We start from the raw sequence: 17,979 nt of genomic DNA, 5'->3' as shown, positions 1-17,979 counted from the left end.
ATGCAAGGGAACTTCAACTCACTTAGATACTAGATGCTTTACCAAGGCTTTTGCCTGAGGATGGCAACCTGGAATTACCCAATTATAACACAGACATGCAGAATAAACAGATAGAAACTGCATCATGCTGATGTTTGAAGAGAAGAATGAAACATACCCACATTTTTCTGCTGGATACAAACATTTTGTTATCTGTTTCAGTGAGGGTTCACTAATAGAATCAAAGCAGTCCACTGCATGCCCAAAGAGTATGTTACTCTTAGATAAAAAATACTGCATAAAACTGCATTAAGATATTTAAGCCTTTATGTGATTTAGTTAGGTCCTTTCTTTGGATAAATTATACAGTGGCAGTTGCTTATAGGCACACAGAGATATACAAGCTGACTGATGCATAATCGGAGATGATGAATAGCACTGACAGTTCAACATGGTAATAAACACATGGGGAAACCTCTCATTAAAGATAATGCTCCTCTAGGTTATTTGCTCTGAACCATTTTAATCACTCATTCTCAAGAAAATGTACTGATTTTTATAGTAATTTCCAGAGTTGTTCCTAGCTTAGTGTGGATATTTTAGCCTTCACCTTTCAACAGGAGTCTGCTCCTTCAAATTATTTTTTAGTTCAGATATAGCATTGTACAGAGAGTTAATCACCGTAGGGAAGAAAATTTTTCTGAGAGTGTGGTGTTAATTCCCAAGGGGACAAGACATGTACCTGCTAAAGCCTCATGTATTTGAGGAATTAAATCAGTCACTTGCCCTTTGATTTCATCATCTTTGAAATGAGAAAAGAAAACGTCTTGGAGCACGGTGAGATTAGGTTAGTGGTGTTTTGATAGGACATTGCCACTTGTGGCAATGTGCAAAGAGCTGAGCTTTGAAAGAAAGGATGGTTAACTCTTCAGTTGGTGTGCATTTATCCCGTAACTATCTTATACAGTAAAACACAGTAAATACCAGTCTTGAGAAAGGAGTTTCACTATGTAACTCTAAAATACCAGTTAAAACAAAAGAGATTGCAAAGCAAATATCACATAACTGTTTTCTCAGTGGTTTTAAAAGAATCCCATTTTAAACAGTAGCACTGGCTAAAATTTAAACAGATATTGAACAACACATCAATTCTCAAACTAACAGCAGGAGTAGTACCTAGCTGGGGTATTAAACCGGTAAAGAGAACAAAATTATAAGAAAACCAACATTTCATATAACAAATTTTATTTTGAAAAATGTAAACGTCACTAACCATGCATACATGTTAAGACGATGCTTTACAGTTGTTAATTTTCTTCCTTTTTGCTTTTTTTACTGTTGCTGTATAGACATTATCACAATATATAATCTATGAAGTACAAAATACGTAAAAAGTTACAGCAGAGCAAGTATAGATGAAATATATAACTGTACAACTGTAATACTTCAATGTAGTGATTTATAGAGTTGAAAGTGACCCATGGAAGTATTCATGTGCTGTAGACAGAACTGTCCAGGAGAAGGTGAAGATGACACCAGTAACATTACAGTTCCCGAAAGCTGAAAGTACATATGTAAACATGTGCACACTTACTGGCACGCACATTGTCACCCACAGAGGCAGGCACACGTGGATAAGCACATGTGCACATGCACACACATCCCTCACAATGCGTGTACACGTAAGGAACTACAGCTGTAACCAGAGATGAAACTAAACCACAAATCTCAAAAAAAGCCAACCCAGTCCAGATTCAAACTTTCCAAAGGCAATGTTGTTTGGATCTAGGATTTTGGTTCAGACCCATCGCTAGTTAGAATGAAATGGATACCTAGTTTTGCTCTGTAGACATCCCTTCATTATTCTTAGTGTAGTGCATATACACTGCTATGTATTTATGTATGCACACACACACATACTGTGCAATAGACATATAGACATCTGTGTGCATACACTTTAAAAATTAATATTAAAAAAAATCGTATATCAGTGGATTCTTGCATTCTCTCTTCTGGTTTATGAGCTAAACCAGTAGAGTTTGGCTATTCTCAACTTCCTAAAGCTAGAGCTTTGCAGAACCATAGAACGGCTTGGGTTGGAAGGGACCTCAAGGATCATGAAGCTCCATCCCCTCTGCCGCATGCAGGGCCACCAAACTCCATATCGAATACTTGACCAGGCTGCCCAGGGCCCCATCGAACCCAGCCCCAAACACCTCCAGGGGCATCCACAGCCTCTCTGGGCAGCCTGCTCCAGCACATCACCACTTTCATAGCAAAGAGAAAATTATCTTCCAGAATGTTCAAAATACAGATGTTCATCATTCTGTTCACTGACACAGACTATATGTTAGCACCCAATGCATGAACAGATGGTGTGAGGGAGTAAAACAGCACCTGAAAGTCAGTTTGTAGGCATCACCTGGTGAAATAAGTAAATCAAATGGCAATGGAAAAGCAAGCTTTAGTATGCAGAATTCATTTTTCTTATTCTTTATAAATTGTATTCCCCAAAACAAGAATGCATTTCACACAGTGCAAATCCTAAAACTCTTGGGAAAGAAAACCAGGTTGAATGTGAATACCTTCAAACAGGTAAGCTTCTTAGACAGCTTTTTCCTGTCTGACTGCATGAAAAAAGAAAAGCGCTGAACTTCTGGGTAGAAGGTAATGAGGTTTTAAGGGTGTACACATGCTCACAGAACTGAAAGTTATTGCAAGTATTAATGCAGTACTCAAGGTTGGGTACGAACGAGAATCAGGTGTTACCAAACACAGGCTTCCAATGTTTGGTTATGAATATGTACTTCTGCAGTTATGTAATGTAAGCAAATGCTATGCATGTATTACAAGAGCAAAGAATAAGTAATTTGCAGATATAAAGAATTCTCACAATAAAATCTAGCTGCCTGTGGTTTACCAGGACTGCTTTATAAGAAGGAGGATGAAAAAGAAATCCTGGGCGTAGGATGGGGTTAATGGAATGAGTTTCTAAGGGCAAGTCTTATATCAGCAAAAAAAATTGCTTAGACATCTGGAGGACATTAATACTTCTTTCATTTCTGTTTTCATGTACTACAGTTAACATCTTGACCCAATGCTAAGACCTGAGCTGATAGTTTGGGAGGGAGACTGTGAGTGCCTTCAGTTGCAATTGGATGATGGTAGTAGGGTGGTGATTTTAATTTGCACTCTTTTTTATAGCAAAGCAGATCAGCTCAGATCCTGAAAGGAAGATAGAATCATGGCTGAAGAAAAGGAAAGCAACTCTTGGGGCTTTTTAATATTAATAAACCCGTTCCTGGGTTCTGAAATTAAAAAAAATAAAAAATAAAAAAAATTAAGGCGACTTTATAGTTTGTGAGGATGCACCTCAACAGATTGCACAGGGAAATGAGAAGTAGGACGAAATTCACACCTTCCCAGAGCAGTTATTTCCTGAGCATGCAGTACCAGCTGCTAGGCGAGAAGACCAGATTGGGTCACACAGCTGGGTGAAACAACAAAAAGGTAAAAATCTGAGGTTAGTTTGAACAAGTGACCAGATTTAAAAATGCAAACTGTTCAGACTTCTTATATCTGCAAATCTGAGAAGAAAAAATTGTGTGCAGAGTCACAAGAGCTTGCTGGTTTTTCTGCTTGGCAAAACCCCAAACTCTCACTTCATGTATGATAATATCAAGAGACGTTTTCTCCTACATTCAGCACTGAAAACTACCAGTGGTTTGGAATTCGTTTTTGTATCCTAGAACTATCATTTACTACGTGTTTAATGGAGAGATCTGAAGCTCTAACCAGGATTTTAAAACTTGGCAATTCAGCTGTCAGCCTACCAGACTCTGAGGTGTTTACAGCTAAGATGTTTAAAAATAATAATAATAATAAATTTAATGGCAAGTTGCAGAGAATCTACTGAAAGTGTGGCTATTTTGGCTACATGCAGTCTCACAGCCTTCATATTAGATGAACTGGCTCAACTGGAAATTCAACTTTGTCCCAGTCTTTTTTTTTCTTTCATCATAGCCTCGAGTTACTGCTGTTAGCAATCTCTGTAAGGAAAATACATAAAATGTTTTAGATTACTATTTGAGTTAAAGATTAACTAGTTTTTGTCTCAGAATAGGTTGTCCCGTAATTTCTATTTCCCGTAATCCTTGTACCAATAACATGGTGGCAATATTCCTTCTCGAGGCTATAAAAATCTGCAGTGTATCTACTGATTCATGGTGAACGTTACGCTGTAGTGAGAGGGCTGGAGTGGTTTGTCCTCTGCTAAAGATTAAATGATGCTCTTGTTGGAGAAGGGGATTTTAGAACAAACTGAAGTTAGAGCAAAAAATCTATGACTGTTGCTGATACTTAGGTTATTTTTTCCCTCCATATCCCTCTTATGGTCTAACGATAGTGACAAACGTGTTTATGACTGCAAGTATGAGCACATGGCCCAGCTGAGCTGTAAAATTCCTTTAGCTGGATATCTTAATTGCGCCTTTCCTGACTAGAGCACGAGAACACTTTTATCAGTCACAGAAATGATTGGAATGTAAATTCCTCTTACCTGAATAGTATAAGGTTTTCACTCTTTTTTAATCTCAGTAGCTGAGATCTAAAAAAAGAAATCTGTCGAGGTAAAACAATCTGGCTTTCCTGTACTATACAGTGGTTAGGCAGCTCATCCCAGAAATCCAGCAATGCTTGTTTCACAAAAGAACCCTGTTCCTTCATTGTCTGTAAATGCAGTAGTAGAACTGTGCCTAGCATGACTTCCAATTCAGAAGGGGAAGATGATGATTTTCTGGAGGTGAAATCTGAGGCAAATGAACATGAGAAAATACTGAAATATCTGCACTTTGAACTGCCTGTAAATTTATGCATACAAGTATAGTATTAGCAATAACGTATATATTATGGAAGTACCCATGAAACTACTTAGGAATCTATATTAGCCTCTCACAGTTAATATACAGTACAAAAAAAACCTTGCAGAATTGGATCAATGCAAGCTAGCAAGTAAGATACAAGCTCATTTGGAATGGGTAAGCATTAACTTGATATCAAATGGCATGTTTGGCATAGAGAGTTTTGCCTTATTGTGCTACACTCACCTGCATTTTATAATCTACAGTAAAAACAAGAAAACACCCAAAATTCCAGGATCAAAAAGGCTGATTTATAGCATGCACCATCAGAACCAGTCAAAACAAAGCGTATGTCTCTGGGACATTGCAGTGCTCTGGTTTTTTGCTGTACTTCTTACCATGCAAAACATGATGAAGGTCTACTTCCTCGTGCTCTATATTTTGCCCAATACTTCAAAATCATTGAAAAACAGCTAAGATTCCCTTTATCTTCGAAGCAGTTCTTCAGAAATAACAGAATCTTTATGCTGATATTTCTGTTTTTAAGAAACTGTAAGGAGGGCTAAAATGCCTTTTTTTTGTAACACCTAGAAATGCGTATTTTATTTTTGTAGTCAGAATACCTTGCAATTTTCTCTTCCTTTTATCAGTGACCATGATTGCAATACAACAGGAAACAGAGGCTGTCTTAAGCAATTTGTCTTACTAAGATACAACTGTACAGAAGGTAAGTACCTTGATAAACCAGTGATGGGCATTGGTTCAGTTACTCTATTTCCGTAGTTCAGTTAAAACAAATAATTAAAAAAAAAAAAAACAAAAGGATAAAGAAAATCATTCAAGTCAGTGTGGTTTGGTTTGAGTGTTCTGCTGGTCCCTGCTGCTCCACAGTGCGGAGAGCTTAAGAACTTGGAGAAAAAAGAATGCCTCTGAGATTCTGTGTCACTTTGTAATACAGTGTTACCCAGTGTAAACGCGTTTCCTCATGATTTACATTATTTACTTAAGGCATCTTGTTTAGAATTATTTGCTCAGAATTTTATCTGGCATAAAACAAAAATAATTAGTAGTTTATCAATTTCATGGAGATTTTTGGAATAGGAAGTTGGTTTGGGAGCCTCTTCATCGTGGCGCGAGAAGGTAGCTTGCTGTCAAAAGCAGAGGGCAGTTTCAAGAAAGAAGATCCTGTTTAGATGCTCCCCGGTGCAGATGTATAGCCAGGAATACAAACAATAGAAGAGTCTGGTACTACATTCCAGTACTGGTTTGGTTTTTGTATTGTCTGTTTTTTTTTTCCCCAGTGTGTGAAAGAACCTAACAAAAAGCTTCTGAGTGCAAATCTATTTACAGAATAAGGCTGCGGTTAGGGTGTGTCTTCATTGTAGTTATTGTGTAACATAAATATCCATCCCTGAGAAAGGAGAAGGGGGACACCATCCAACACAGTTGATTTGTAAGTGTTATGTATGTTCATGTTGTGCAATCTGGTCTTACAAAACTACTTTTGACACCTGAGGTGAATTAATTTTTTTTTTTTCTTTTTTAGATTTTCTCATTTTCTTATAAAGAATAATCAAGAGGATCTGTTTGTGGTTGTAAAACGTATGAAATATTGAGACAGCAGGAGTCACTAAGTGGAACATGTAAGTCCATCATTACGTCCATGAGGTTAGAATGGCCGCTGTGTGGTTGGGTGAAGAAAATGTGACTGAAAATTGCAGTGGGAGGCAGCTATTTACTGATTTTATATATATATATATATATAAAAAGTAGGGGTCAGGGAAAAATTGAGGAGGGAAAGCGATAGGATCTTTAAAATGTGTGCAACACAAACAGAACTCCGCGTTAGGTATTAGAGGCAAAGTGCTGACATCCAGTGCAGGTAGGTCTACGGGGAGCTGGCAGGGCTCATCGTTGGACTTGAGGCATCTGAGCGGCTGTAGTCACTGACAGACCCTGTTCTTGAATTACTCCCACTTCGTCTCTTGAGCATGCTCGGGTGGAAGTTGGCATGGCGACGGGCATGTTTGGTCAGATGGTCGCTGCGCATGAAGCGTTTCTCGCAGAGAGGGCAGCTGAACTTCTTTTCTCCAGTGTGAGTGCGGTAATGGCGGGCCAGTTCATCAGAGCGAGCAAACTTCTTGTTGCATTCCTGCCAGCTGCATTCAAAAGGCCGCTCACCTGCAGAAGCAAACGTGGCGTGATTAGGAGATGCGTGGCAATGTTATCCCTGTTTTTCATATGCAAAAGTTAAAAAGGCTAGGGTGAGGTAGATGCTACTATGCAAGGGGATGGAGGCAGTGGCTTTCTCAACCATGGTGGGAGACCACTGTGGTATTCCATTTTACAAAGTCTTTTAAATCAAACTACTGATACCTTGTTTAATAACTGGATGTTCAGGGATCCTAGCCCTTCCCTGATGTCACATTTCATATCTCTGGCAGTTCGTTGGATTTTACTTCTGGAACTGTATTCCTACTGAATAATTGCTTCCAAGCTGTCCCTGTGTTTGTTTAACTCACTGTAAAAGTTCAGACAGTGTTATGAAGTCTCCCTCTATAGCTAAATGGAAACAATTGCAGTAAGAGTACAGGATGGCAATTCTGAGGCTCCAAATGTGAGGCTCTCACCTCCTGTTCTCCACAGTCATGCTTGTGTTTTCTGCATTTGCTGAAAGGTGCAATGTGTTCTCTTGTTCACTGCCTTTGGTCTTATTTAGGCGGGAGGCATTTCAACTACATAAACGTCCCACTGTGAGGGTAGTGGCACGCTATCAGTAGCTATCCTAAAACCCGTGATCTGTGATGCTGAGCCTAGGACCAGTGACCCAGACATAGCAAACATCTCTCCCAGGACTGTGTGCTCATGCATGGCAGTCTCAAAGGCCTGCAGCTGCACACTTGTAGTAGCTGTGCAGCCTGAGAAAGAGAAGGTGGCGGCTAAGTTGAACAGGACTGCTTTCAGAACTAAAGATTAAAAACTTAGTGCCCCACCAGCTGGTTTACTGGATATAGTTTAGTTGCTTAAAAAAAACATGCAAATTCATTCAGTGTCCTCATGAGCCTTCTCCTGTAAGCTGTTGAGAACACATCTCATTCTGCTGAAAGGAATGACATGTGAAATACATGGGAGGCAAATATTTTGGCTGTTTATCATGTATCCAGTCATCTGTTGGATACACTCCTGCCTATGATCGGACATGCCAGTAAAAACAGTTGTGCAACCAAATTCACCAGTCTTCTCCCTGTATTTTGGACATGCAACAGATGCACTTGCAGGACTTTAGAACTTTGGCAACAAGAGCAATGACACGGTCTGACAGGTGGATCTAGCCTGTAGGTTCAAAGTTTCTCATCTTTGAGATATGGCTTTTTTCTTTTTTTGTAAGGCAGTGGTCTTTGGACATTTCTGTTGCCCAAGTTAGTCTTCTGTGTGTTTGCTTTCATTGCAAAAGAGAACAACACACATTCTTCACTAGAAACACTCCCCACATTTGTCTGGGAACATTCAGGATCATACTCACCTGCCTGATTTGATATTAATGATGGTTGTGGTGATTATTTGCCTGCCAGACAAAAAAAAAATGAGGGTGCGTGTCTTTCTTCCAATTGCTGTCTACTCTTTCTACTCCTCCTTCCTAGGAAATATTTTTCCCCTCAGCCGTCTCTAAATTTGGTTCACATCTTCTTGGTGGTTGCTCTTCTCTGTACTGTCTGGCAGTTCGCACCATTCTAGTGGTGATCTGTTTTCTAGAGTGCTTCCCAGCTTTGTTGAGGTTTAGCAATGCCTCCTCAAAGAAAAATTGTATTGTTGAGGTAATGCTGAATGTCTTATGTAGGTATAAGAGTCATTAGTCCATTAAAACACAGAGTGCTGTCTGGAACAAACTTGTCTTAATTAAGGCAAAGACCTAGCTGCTGCTTCAAAACTACAGGTGAAAATTCTCAGTCTGTCATCAGACTCATCTCTCAAACAAAAGGCATGTGGTTTTCTGTGCAGGCAAATTGTTATATAAATGTCCTCTCACTAGCAGTAATGGAGAGAATGAGATTATATGAATTGATTGCATAATCTCATTAAGGAGCATCCAGCCAAGAGAAGAGATGTCTTGCATAAGCACTGACCCATGGACATCTTGTACTTAGAATTTTGCCTTAATAGAATGACTGCAGAATTTGATCCTATAAATTAATGTGGAAATGTTTACTGCTGTATTTGAGATATCTTTTAACATGTCAAGTATGTCAGTGTGTATATTGAGAGTTGTAATGCTATATCTTGGCAGGAAGAATATTATCATGCTGTATGAGCCTCAGGAAAAGTTAAGGAGTCTCCAAAAGACAAACAGCTGTGCTTGAAAATAAAGGGAGCAAAAAGAAATTCAGACCTCTACTCTTCAGAGGCTGGCAAGGGATGCCTTTTAAAGATGAGTATTTAATTCTTAACAATTTTAAGTGGCTTTGAATTTCAGTAAACTGTAACCTTAATATGTCCTCTGCCACAGCACATCATCACACATAGCTTGAGTTAGAATTCCAAAAGGTGATCACATTTGAGAAGCACAGTTAAGATCAATTGATCTTAACTGAAGATTACACGAGCAAAAACATTTTTTGTTTCTCCCTCAACTCCATCCAGTTCAAAGGAAAAAATATACATACAGCTGTGTTAAGAAACCCATAGTGCTCACTGAGTAAGACTGACTTCTGCAGGTGCACTAACTTCTGAAATTATTTCAGTGGCACAGACATAGCTACTAATGCTGACTATATTGTCTGCCAGAGCAGACTGCCAAAAGAAACTACTGAGTTGCCCATGCTTGGAAGCAGCATTAAAAAATACCCCTCCCTGCACTTTTGCTGGAAAGGATTCAGAAGGATATGGGGCCAGACTTTGCTTATGGTGTTACATAAAAGTCCTCTATTATTTTATATTTGTCAACTGTTATTTATATCAAGACATCTCTGTCTGTTTATGAGAAAGATGGTGAAACTACAGGAATGGTGGAACAAGATCTGAGGTCTACCAGGCTCCATTTTTACCATGCTTCTGCTGCATTCTTGACTTTACCCTGATCCACGTATAATTCTGAGGACTCCCTTCTGGTATAAATGACACTCCTACATAGTCCTGGGAGTCATCTGCTTTCTGTTTTGCCAGCTCATCTATGTGATATTTGTCTTGCTCTGAACAGGTTGACCAAGGAACTGGTGTAGTCACCATCCCTGGAGTTGTTCAAGAAACAATTAGATGTGGTACTCAGGGGCATCATTTAGTAGGCAGTATTGGTGGTAGGTGGACTGTTGGACTAGATGAATTTAGAGGTATTTTTCAGATTCAGTGATGATTAATGATTCAGTGATTCTGCATCCAGTATTTGAACAACAACTAAAAGTCATAGTAAGTACTGTAGGTCTGAGCACATTTAAAATATAACCTACAAATGACTGAAATGCCAAAACAGGTTGTGAGACTTGGGATGCATTACATTCTCATCCTCAAGCATATGCCAAGGCTGTGAAGTCACAAAGAAATTCTTTGTTTCCTGGGACTTCAGGATTCCAAATGCATAACCGCAGTTGGTCAGCCAGAAACAATTTGCTGTGTGATCTTTACTCTGTTCTGCTGCTTCACCAGGCAGAACTGCTTGTTGTCATGAAAACAGTCAGAAGCCTGAATGTGCCACGTGTGCTATTCTTAAATTTCTACGCTTTCATATTCAAAATTAAGATGTATCTGGAAACACTGACCAGCAGCAGGCTGGGTGGGGAGGATGAAGAGCAGACAGTTCAATAGATGTGCAACTGAAGCACTCTTCCTCCAAGAAAGGAAATGCTATCCTGAGGAAAAAAAAAAAAAAAAAAAAAAAAAAAAAACAAAAAAAAACCAGCCAAACAGTCTGTGTTTCTTGAGACTGGCTGTTATTTAAAAAAAGAAAGTCATCCTTCAATAGCATTGACATATATTTACGAATATTTTCATTTCTGTTATTCTCTTGTTATAAACAAGCATTTTTGGATAGCTAAAATACAAGCCTTTAACCTTCTGAGTTTGAGAAAGAGAATAAGAAACAGCTTTGATATTAGACAAACAGTGATTTCTTTATGAAGTATTGAAAAAGGGACCAAAAAAATCCAAACTCAAAAATTTCCATATTCCTATAAACTGAAACCAGGCAGTTTAAAATTTGTGATACTGGGGAGACTTAGTTCAAAATGATACAAACCAGATGCAGTCATGTTTTTGTGTGTCTGTTCAGACGTACAAAATATCTCTGATAACCAAATCTGACAGAGACAGCAAATTCAGCAGTGTTAGGCTCCATTAAGTCAGTGAATAGGAGGAGATACAAGTAATGTTCTTAATGAAAAGTTACAGAATGAGTTTGACTGTCATTAGATACCAGAATCCCAATGCAGGAGATCATTACAAATGCCCAAATCAAAGAAAAACTTCAACATGTTATTAAGCTCTGGAACATAACACTCCCTCCAGCCTTAGGACCCAGAGCAACAACAAGTGAGGTTGCATGACCTGCTGACAGAATTGGGTTTGTCTCTGCTATTTCCAACATCTGTGATGTGATGGAATTTTAGGAACTGAAGTTCAGATTTCCAACAGGGACATACCCAGACATAAGTGCAAACCCACTTGAATGTGTGGGCATCTCTATTAATAAACCTACTCATTAAATTGAATAGGTTGTTGGCTCTTGTGTTTTCTGAGTCCATATGGAACTACTACTACTGGGCAAGAGCAGCACGAGCCACCATAATTTCTCTTTAAATCCTTGGTTTATTTTCTGTGTCTTAACATTTTCATTTTGATGTTTAGACACATATACTTCTTGAAAGGGGAATATCTAAGCAGAAGGTTTACATTGTAAGTTAATGTGTGCTACTATTTGCTCTGGAAGTTCTCGTGTTATCGCATCCGAGAACACAGATTACAGCGTGTGATTTACCTTTATAATCAACACTAATTAGAACAACTCAAATCCAAATAATGAACACACATTCAGATACTGCAGTAACAATGCCTACAATGCTAGAGAAATGTAAATAATGCAGACTTCCTACCCTAGCCTTAACCACAGTCAGTTGTTAACAGTAAGGCACAGGTGATGCTTTCAGATATGCTAATCAGCTGTCAAACAGCAAGACTGTGTGCCAACATCATTTACTTATTTAAACAATATGAGTTACGCGAACTATTCTGCACATCCACGTCAGCACTCTGCATGACAAGGTTTTACAGCAAGACTGTTGTGTGTCAGTCTTGCTTGCCCAAAACTCCAAGCCGTTCCTTTCACAACATGATGAGGTTATATTCTCGCCTCTCTAGTAAATTAATGATTGTGTAATTCGCATCTTCATTTGCATTGTCTGAGCACAAACATTCTACATTCTGTGCAGAATGCTCTCATTTAAAAGATATTTATGTATTGCTTTTATCTAGTCTCAGCTGCGTTGTGTCTGAGGCTCTAAATAAAGTCAGTTGCAAAATAGACAAAAATAGATGGCAGGAAAAGATAGTGTCAGACAAATGTCACTATTCCAGCCATCTTTTTTCTCACTCGTCTGAAATGTGGCATGGTTGAAATGCAAGGGATAGCAGCAAAGAGTGAAAGAGCCAACAGGAAAGGGCTTGCAGGTGAAATGTGCCAAGGTGGTTGCAGAGTGCCCTGTCCACCTTTACAAGAATTATAAATCATAGCAGTCTAACTGAAAATATTCCTGGAGCAAATACTACAAGTCTAAACTAGGATCTCATGATCACTTCAACCATTCATATCATGTTTTTAGTACACATGGCTTAGCTGCCAAAAATGCCATTTGGCTTCACTCTTCCTAGAGAGATGGAAGCAAGGAATTCCTTCCAGCCTAAGTAAGTGAATAAAGAAGTTTCTTTCATTTCCTGATCCTGTGTAGTGCTCTAATTTGTACACTTAAGAAGGATGCCTCCCTAATCTGGACATCACAAGTCATGTTTTTATATCTTCCCTTCTGATGTTCTTAGCGAAGTTTCTGGGGGAGTTAGTGATTGTATCCAGATGGAGTTAGACCAGTTGTTTTTGTACATTGGTCATTAATACGTTGAGTATTAATGCAGTAATCAGCCATGGCAGGTAGGAAAGAGAAGCCTCTGTATGTTTTTCCCCCCACAGAATTATGATGGTGCTTCAGCGTAAGGCTTTCTTTTGATGACCAGCAAAAATGATACACAACTTGATGGTGGCAACTGCCTTACAGCCTGTATCCTCCTGATGGTCTTGTCAAAATCCACATACATAGTATTTGTCTAAACTCTCTTCAGTCATATTTGCTGTGGTCTTTCTATATGATTGCAATGTATTAGCATGTACATCTTGAAAGCACTGCACTTCAAATTTACTGCAATACCTCTTAGTCTGTACAACTGTGACTGATCAAGACCAGCTACCTCTTACAAGAATAGGAATCCAACAGCCAGAAAAGAAAGCAACCTTATATTTTAAAATAATGCAACCTGAATGCTGTATTTTTTCTTTCAGTTAGGCCCCTGCAATTGCTGCCTGTAAATTCCTTTCAGTAAACCTAAAACTCTTACGGGATCTTCTTATCTCTGAGGCATCAGATCCTAAACCTCAGGAAAACAGCTGAAATGTTGCTGACTTAAAAGAGCAGCGACTTCCACTTTTAATTTCTCTCTCCTGTGCCTTGTACCAAGAATGGAGATGAATAGCTGACCCATTGCCTTTGCACTTAATTGCAAGATAATTAAATTGTGTTATGTTGAAAGGATGAAGTGATGCATACTAGGGAGAGGAAGGTGTGTCATTTCCAAACCACACTGAAGTATCAGACTCTTTGCAAAGTGACGCTCACCTGGGATTAGTATAGTAGCTCGTTAACTAATGGATTTTTCTGATCTGTTGTTCTGTCCAGTTCTATGAATTTAAGAATAAGTACTGATCATTAGAATCTCTATTGTGAATAGAAAATAAGAGAAAGAAATGCTGTAAGTAGACTCTTTAAACATATTAGGGTATTACGGACAAAACTAAAAGGTGGTGGTGTTTTTCCTTTTCTAATGATCAATTATATTTTTCAGTAAATATAATTCAAAAAAATCCTAGGACTGCAAAACGAAAAACTGTAAGTACTAATCAGCAAGTCGGACCTATTGCTTCACCGCAGCAGAGGAATTTCAGCCTAGAGTCCCTGCCTGTATCCAACAGCCTGTTGTGCAAGGGGCTCTCTTCATTCCTTAGGTAAAATGTTGCGCCTTCAGCACAGGTCAGACAAGTCTGGCCTCTTACGGTGTGCAGTAACATCAGTGAAGGTATGTGGGATTTTATTCCTCTTTTTCAGCCAGTTGATGAGCCAGTTCAAGCCTTTTAGAGTGACAAGGGACTGAAGGAAGGCTCTTCAAGTGTATATAATACTCAACACAGTTTTTATCAAATGAATCCCGATAAAATCTGAAAAGTAATAATTTGGACATCGGTGAATGTATCTGCTGGGCAAAGATCTTAGTCATTCACAGTCCACGCTGCTTTTGTGTCAGCATGCTGCATTGTATTGCTACAAACTGATGGTTTCAGCTGCACTGCTCACCTTCTGTTTCAACAGCAAAGGCTGTTAATGAAAATGTTGTGCCATCAGTGACTGGAGCCAAAAAGGAGAACTCCACAGCATTGATTCTCCCTCTTCCAGGAAGGAAAAAAAAAAAAAGCTTACCCACAGCTGACATAACTGAACCAAATGTGTCTGCAGGGAATGTGTAGTTAAGGTACCAACAGAAACACGAGGTTTCCATTATGAACGGCTGTCTGGACCTGTCCTTTGCTGCCTCAGAATTCCTCACTTGTTACCCAGCCTACTCTGCAAGCTCAAAACAGCTCTAGATCAGACATCTGACTGTTCCATGGGAGCTCGTAATGTCATTAAACTCCTTGGCACTCTCTCTTTCTCCAGCCCACTCTTTCAGTGGAAAAAGAGATTATGTATTCACACATTTCCCCATCGCCTTCCAGTCCATGCTGTCTCCTAATGAAACTCACTAATGAATTACTTTGGAAGATAAGAACTTAAAAGTTTGACTAAACATAAAGCCTCAAACCTGGAGTTGCTTGTATTGTAAGAATGTTTGAAATCAAACTGAAACATCACACATCACCATTGTCTATAAAATGGATGCAAAAACTGCCTCTGTAGTGGTTCAAACAGAGCTTTTGATGAAAGTTGACTTCATCAAAATGTTCCCAGTAATGTTTCTGATCCTTCATGTATTAATTCAAATGTTTTAAGTGGTAGAGCATGCAAACAGGTAATGATGAATTGTATGTATCTGGTGTGAAGGACAGCTGAATTCCTGCTGGAATTGTGAAACTTTGGCTCCCCGCACTGTTACCAGCACTTGCCTTAGTAACTGCAAAGAAAGAATCACATGACCCTATGAATCAGTCTTTTCTCTGTTGATACATCAATGATTTTTTTATTATTCTTTTCTAGTAAAAACAGAGAAATGCTTGTCAAAGCAAAGCTTATCGAATTAATTGAAGGTTGTCCCGCTATGTAAAATAACAGACTAAAGGATTATTCATCTAAACTTAGACCTGTGCTTTATTTATCTGAATTTTGAAAGATGTTGAAAGTGATCTGCCTCCAACTGAAGTCCATATACTTTGGCATGAATAGACGCTGAGGGTTCAGTTATGACATACTATGCACACAGCATCTCCCAGGATTTGGAGACAAGATGACATCTTATTTTGTTAGAAGTCAAGCAAACAAAAAATAGGAAAGTTGCCCTTTGCTATAACTATGAAATATCTCTGTGAACTTTCAAATTGTTTAATCAACAGCCTCACAGAACACAACATATGTGAAATGTGATACTAGAGTTTATAAGTGTAGCTTTATAGCTGAGGGAAGCAGTTTAATACTGAAAGTTTGCCATAAGAAGAAAAGGAGTGGGAATTTTACTTTTGTTTTTGACTCTGGATGCGTTGTACCAGAATGCAAGGTGGTACTGAAGTAGTTTATGAGCAGCATCAGTCAGTAACCATACAGAGCATCCAGCTTCATGAAACAGGCAGTTCTGAGAAGTAACTTTATGGGCTGGTAATAAAACAGTAGGTCTGATGCCTGACATGAGCAGCTTCCATTCAGGGTATGCATAAGTCTGTTGCATACACTTCAGAAGAGTTTCTACCCAGATTGTAAAGCCATACTTCTCATTTAAGCCTGGATTCCAGTTTTACTTCTTAATAACAGAACCAGATTCCGTGAAGACAGATGTGCTCATATTCTGATGTGCACACTTTTACAGCAGGTCAACTTTTTAGAAAATACAAGTAGTTCAACATTCAACCCTTGCAAGTCTCATTTTTTATATCCTATGCTGTCAGTACTTTTCCTGTTTATTTTGCATCTCCTCATCTAACAATCTCCTTTAAGCACCCCATACTTAGAAAGGAGTGGATAACTTGCTCTTTTTTTAGTTTCAGCTTGCTTTTCAGTCTTTTCTACATGTTATTTCTTGGCTATCTTAATTATTTTGTTAGCAGTGGAGTTAATTCATAGCTATATACACTGAGTTCTCTGAATATTAGAGAATGTCCAATCCAGTGTCTCAAGCTTTCTCCAAAAGCATGTGTTTCCACCTTGGTCATGCTCTATACAAAATAGGAATGATTGGTTATTAATGAGATGTTGCAGACAGACGCCCTTAGGATTGATTCCTCCTTAGACAGACCTGCAAAGCAATTTCACTCAGAGTCTGTGAAACTTCAGGCCTCAGCAGTTCATATGGTGGGAGCACACCATGCAACAGGAGAGGCTACAGTAGATAAGCATCACTGCAAGAGCACTGTTTCTTTCAGCATACCCCTGGGTACAGCTCAGAACCTGCAGTTTCTCCATGTTCTATGGTATTTTTTTGCTGGACATGTGCTTGCAAGGTCACAGACCAGTTATGTCTGATATGTGGGACTGTGATACAGGAGAGAGGCCATGGCCTTTCTGGCAGTGAGCACTGGCAATGAATGAAGTGAGTATGTGGTTGTGGAGGAGTACAGGTTAGCATCCTGTTATCCGAGTATGGCTTTGGATTTAGTAGCCATAATGTGAAGATTTTACATAGAACACAGACATATTTCAAAGAAGGCTTTGTCCAGGCTGTCTTGGAATACATAACTTTGAAAGCTTCTCTCTTTTCTTTGGAAATGCAGGAACTATCTGGATTCATTTATCTTTTTTTCAAAGTGGTATTGAAAGGAACATCATCACTGTTTTGGAATTCATAAAATTGTACGTATATATACAAACATGGCTTCTTTATTTAATATAACTGTTTGTCTTTGCATGCCTTGCTCATGTTTTCATTGCTTCCCCTTACAGAATAGTCTAGCCTTGCAACCACTTACGTTTCAGTGCAGAATGTGGCTAGTATGCAGGAAGGATACTATGGACATACAATGTCCAGCAGCCACCGCTTGCTCTATAAAGCAGTTAAAAAGCAACTTGGATGTGAATTTGACTTACTGTTTTATTGCCAGAGTAAGCACTTAATGGAGGTTTTGAGAGCTAAAGGTCATATTCATGTCGAGATGCAATTGCTCTATAGGCATACAAATTGTAGTGAAAAGATCTCTATTACTTCTTAAAATATAAATTATTAGTGCCTCAGGCATATTTACTCATGCTCTGCTACACTTTATCATTTAAGAAGCTAGCAGATCTGCTCTTTAACAGCCTTGCTCATTTGGGTCAGAAGAAGAACCTTTCTGGCTTGTTGAGATGGTACTTCTCATTCTGTGTACAAGAGATTAGTTCAACAGACTGCCTGCCTAAAGCAGAGGGGCTAATGAAATACTCTGCAAAATAAATTTTTCTGTTGCCAAGGATCTTCAGGAGAAGCTTTCTAGATAGATAGAAAAGTTCTGTACAGCATAATAGAAAATGCAGTTTATTTTAGGGCATTACTTGACATTCTAACAGACTAGCCCTGACACGCAAGTCTGTAGGCTGCCTCCAGAACTCTAAGCACGGGACATCATTTTCACTTGGAAAAGATCACAGAAGTCCCCACCTGCTCTTATTTCCTTTTAGATTCTTGTTCAATCTAAGTTCTAAGTCTGGGAACTATAAAATGA

The 17,979-nt window shown here is 38.8% G+C and overlaps 1 protein-coding gene and 2 long non-coding RNA genes across 4 annotated transcripts in view; 2 read left to right on the top strand and 1 right to left on the bottom strand.

Moving 5' to 3' along the window:
• LOC128075226 (uncharacterized) overlaps window positions 1–5,672 on the top strand; it is a 16,618-nt gene extending 10,946 nt beyond the window's left edge. For both annotated transcript variants that reach the window (XR_008203701.1, XR_008203702.1), the window contains one exon: window positions 5,489–5,672. This is a non-coding gene — a long non-coding RNA (uncharacterized LOC128075226). The remainder of the gene's footprint in view (window positions 1–5,488) is intronic.
• KLF13 (KLF transcription factor 13) overlaps window positions 1,208–17,979 on the bottom strand; it is a 29,860-nt gene continuing 13,088 nt past the window's right edge. The window contains exon 3 of the mRNA XM_052671758.1: window positions 1,208–7,019. Within this exon, the coding sequence (XP_052527718.1) occupies window positions 6,727–7,019 (293 nt within the window). The 3' untranslated portion in view covers window positions 1,208–6,726. The remainder of the gene's footprint in view (window positions 7,020–17,979) is intronic.
• Window positions 6,384–17,979, top strand: LOC128075225 (uncharacterized). The gene is made up of 3 exons (XR_008203700.1): window positions 6,384–6,481; window positions 9,124–14,091; window positions 14,192–17,979. It is a non-coding gene; the product is annotated as an uncharacterized LOC128075225 (long non-coding RNA).

Source organism: Tympanuchus pallidicinctus, unplaced genomic scaffold (assembly GCF_026119805.1).
Source record: "Tympanuchus pallidicinctus isolate F22 unplaced genomic scaffold, pur_lepc_1.0 scaffold12, whole genome shotgun sequence".
NCBI lineage: Eukaryota > Metazoa > Chordata > Aves > Galliformes > Phasianidae > Tympanuchus > Tympanuchus pallidicinctus.
Note: the sequence above shows the minus strand (reverse complement) of the source record. Positions and strands in the feature narration are given on the sequence as shown.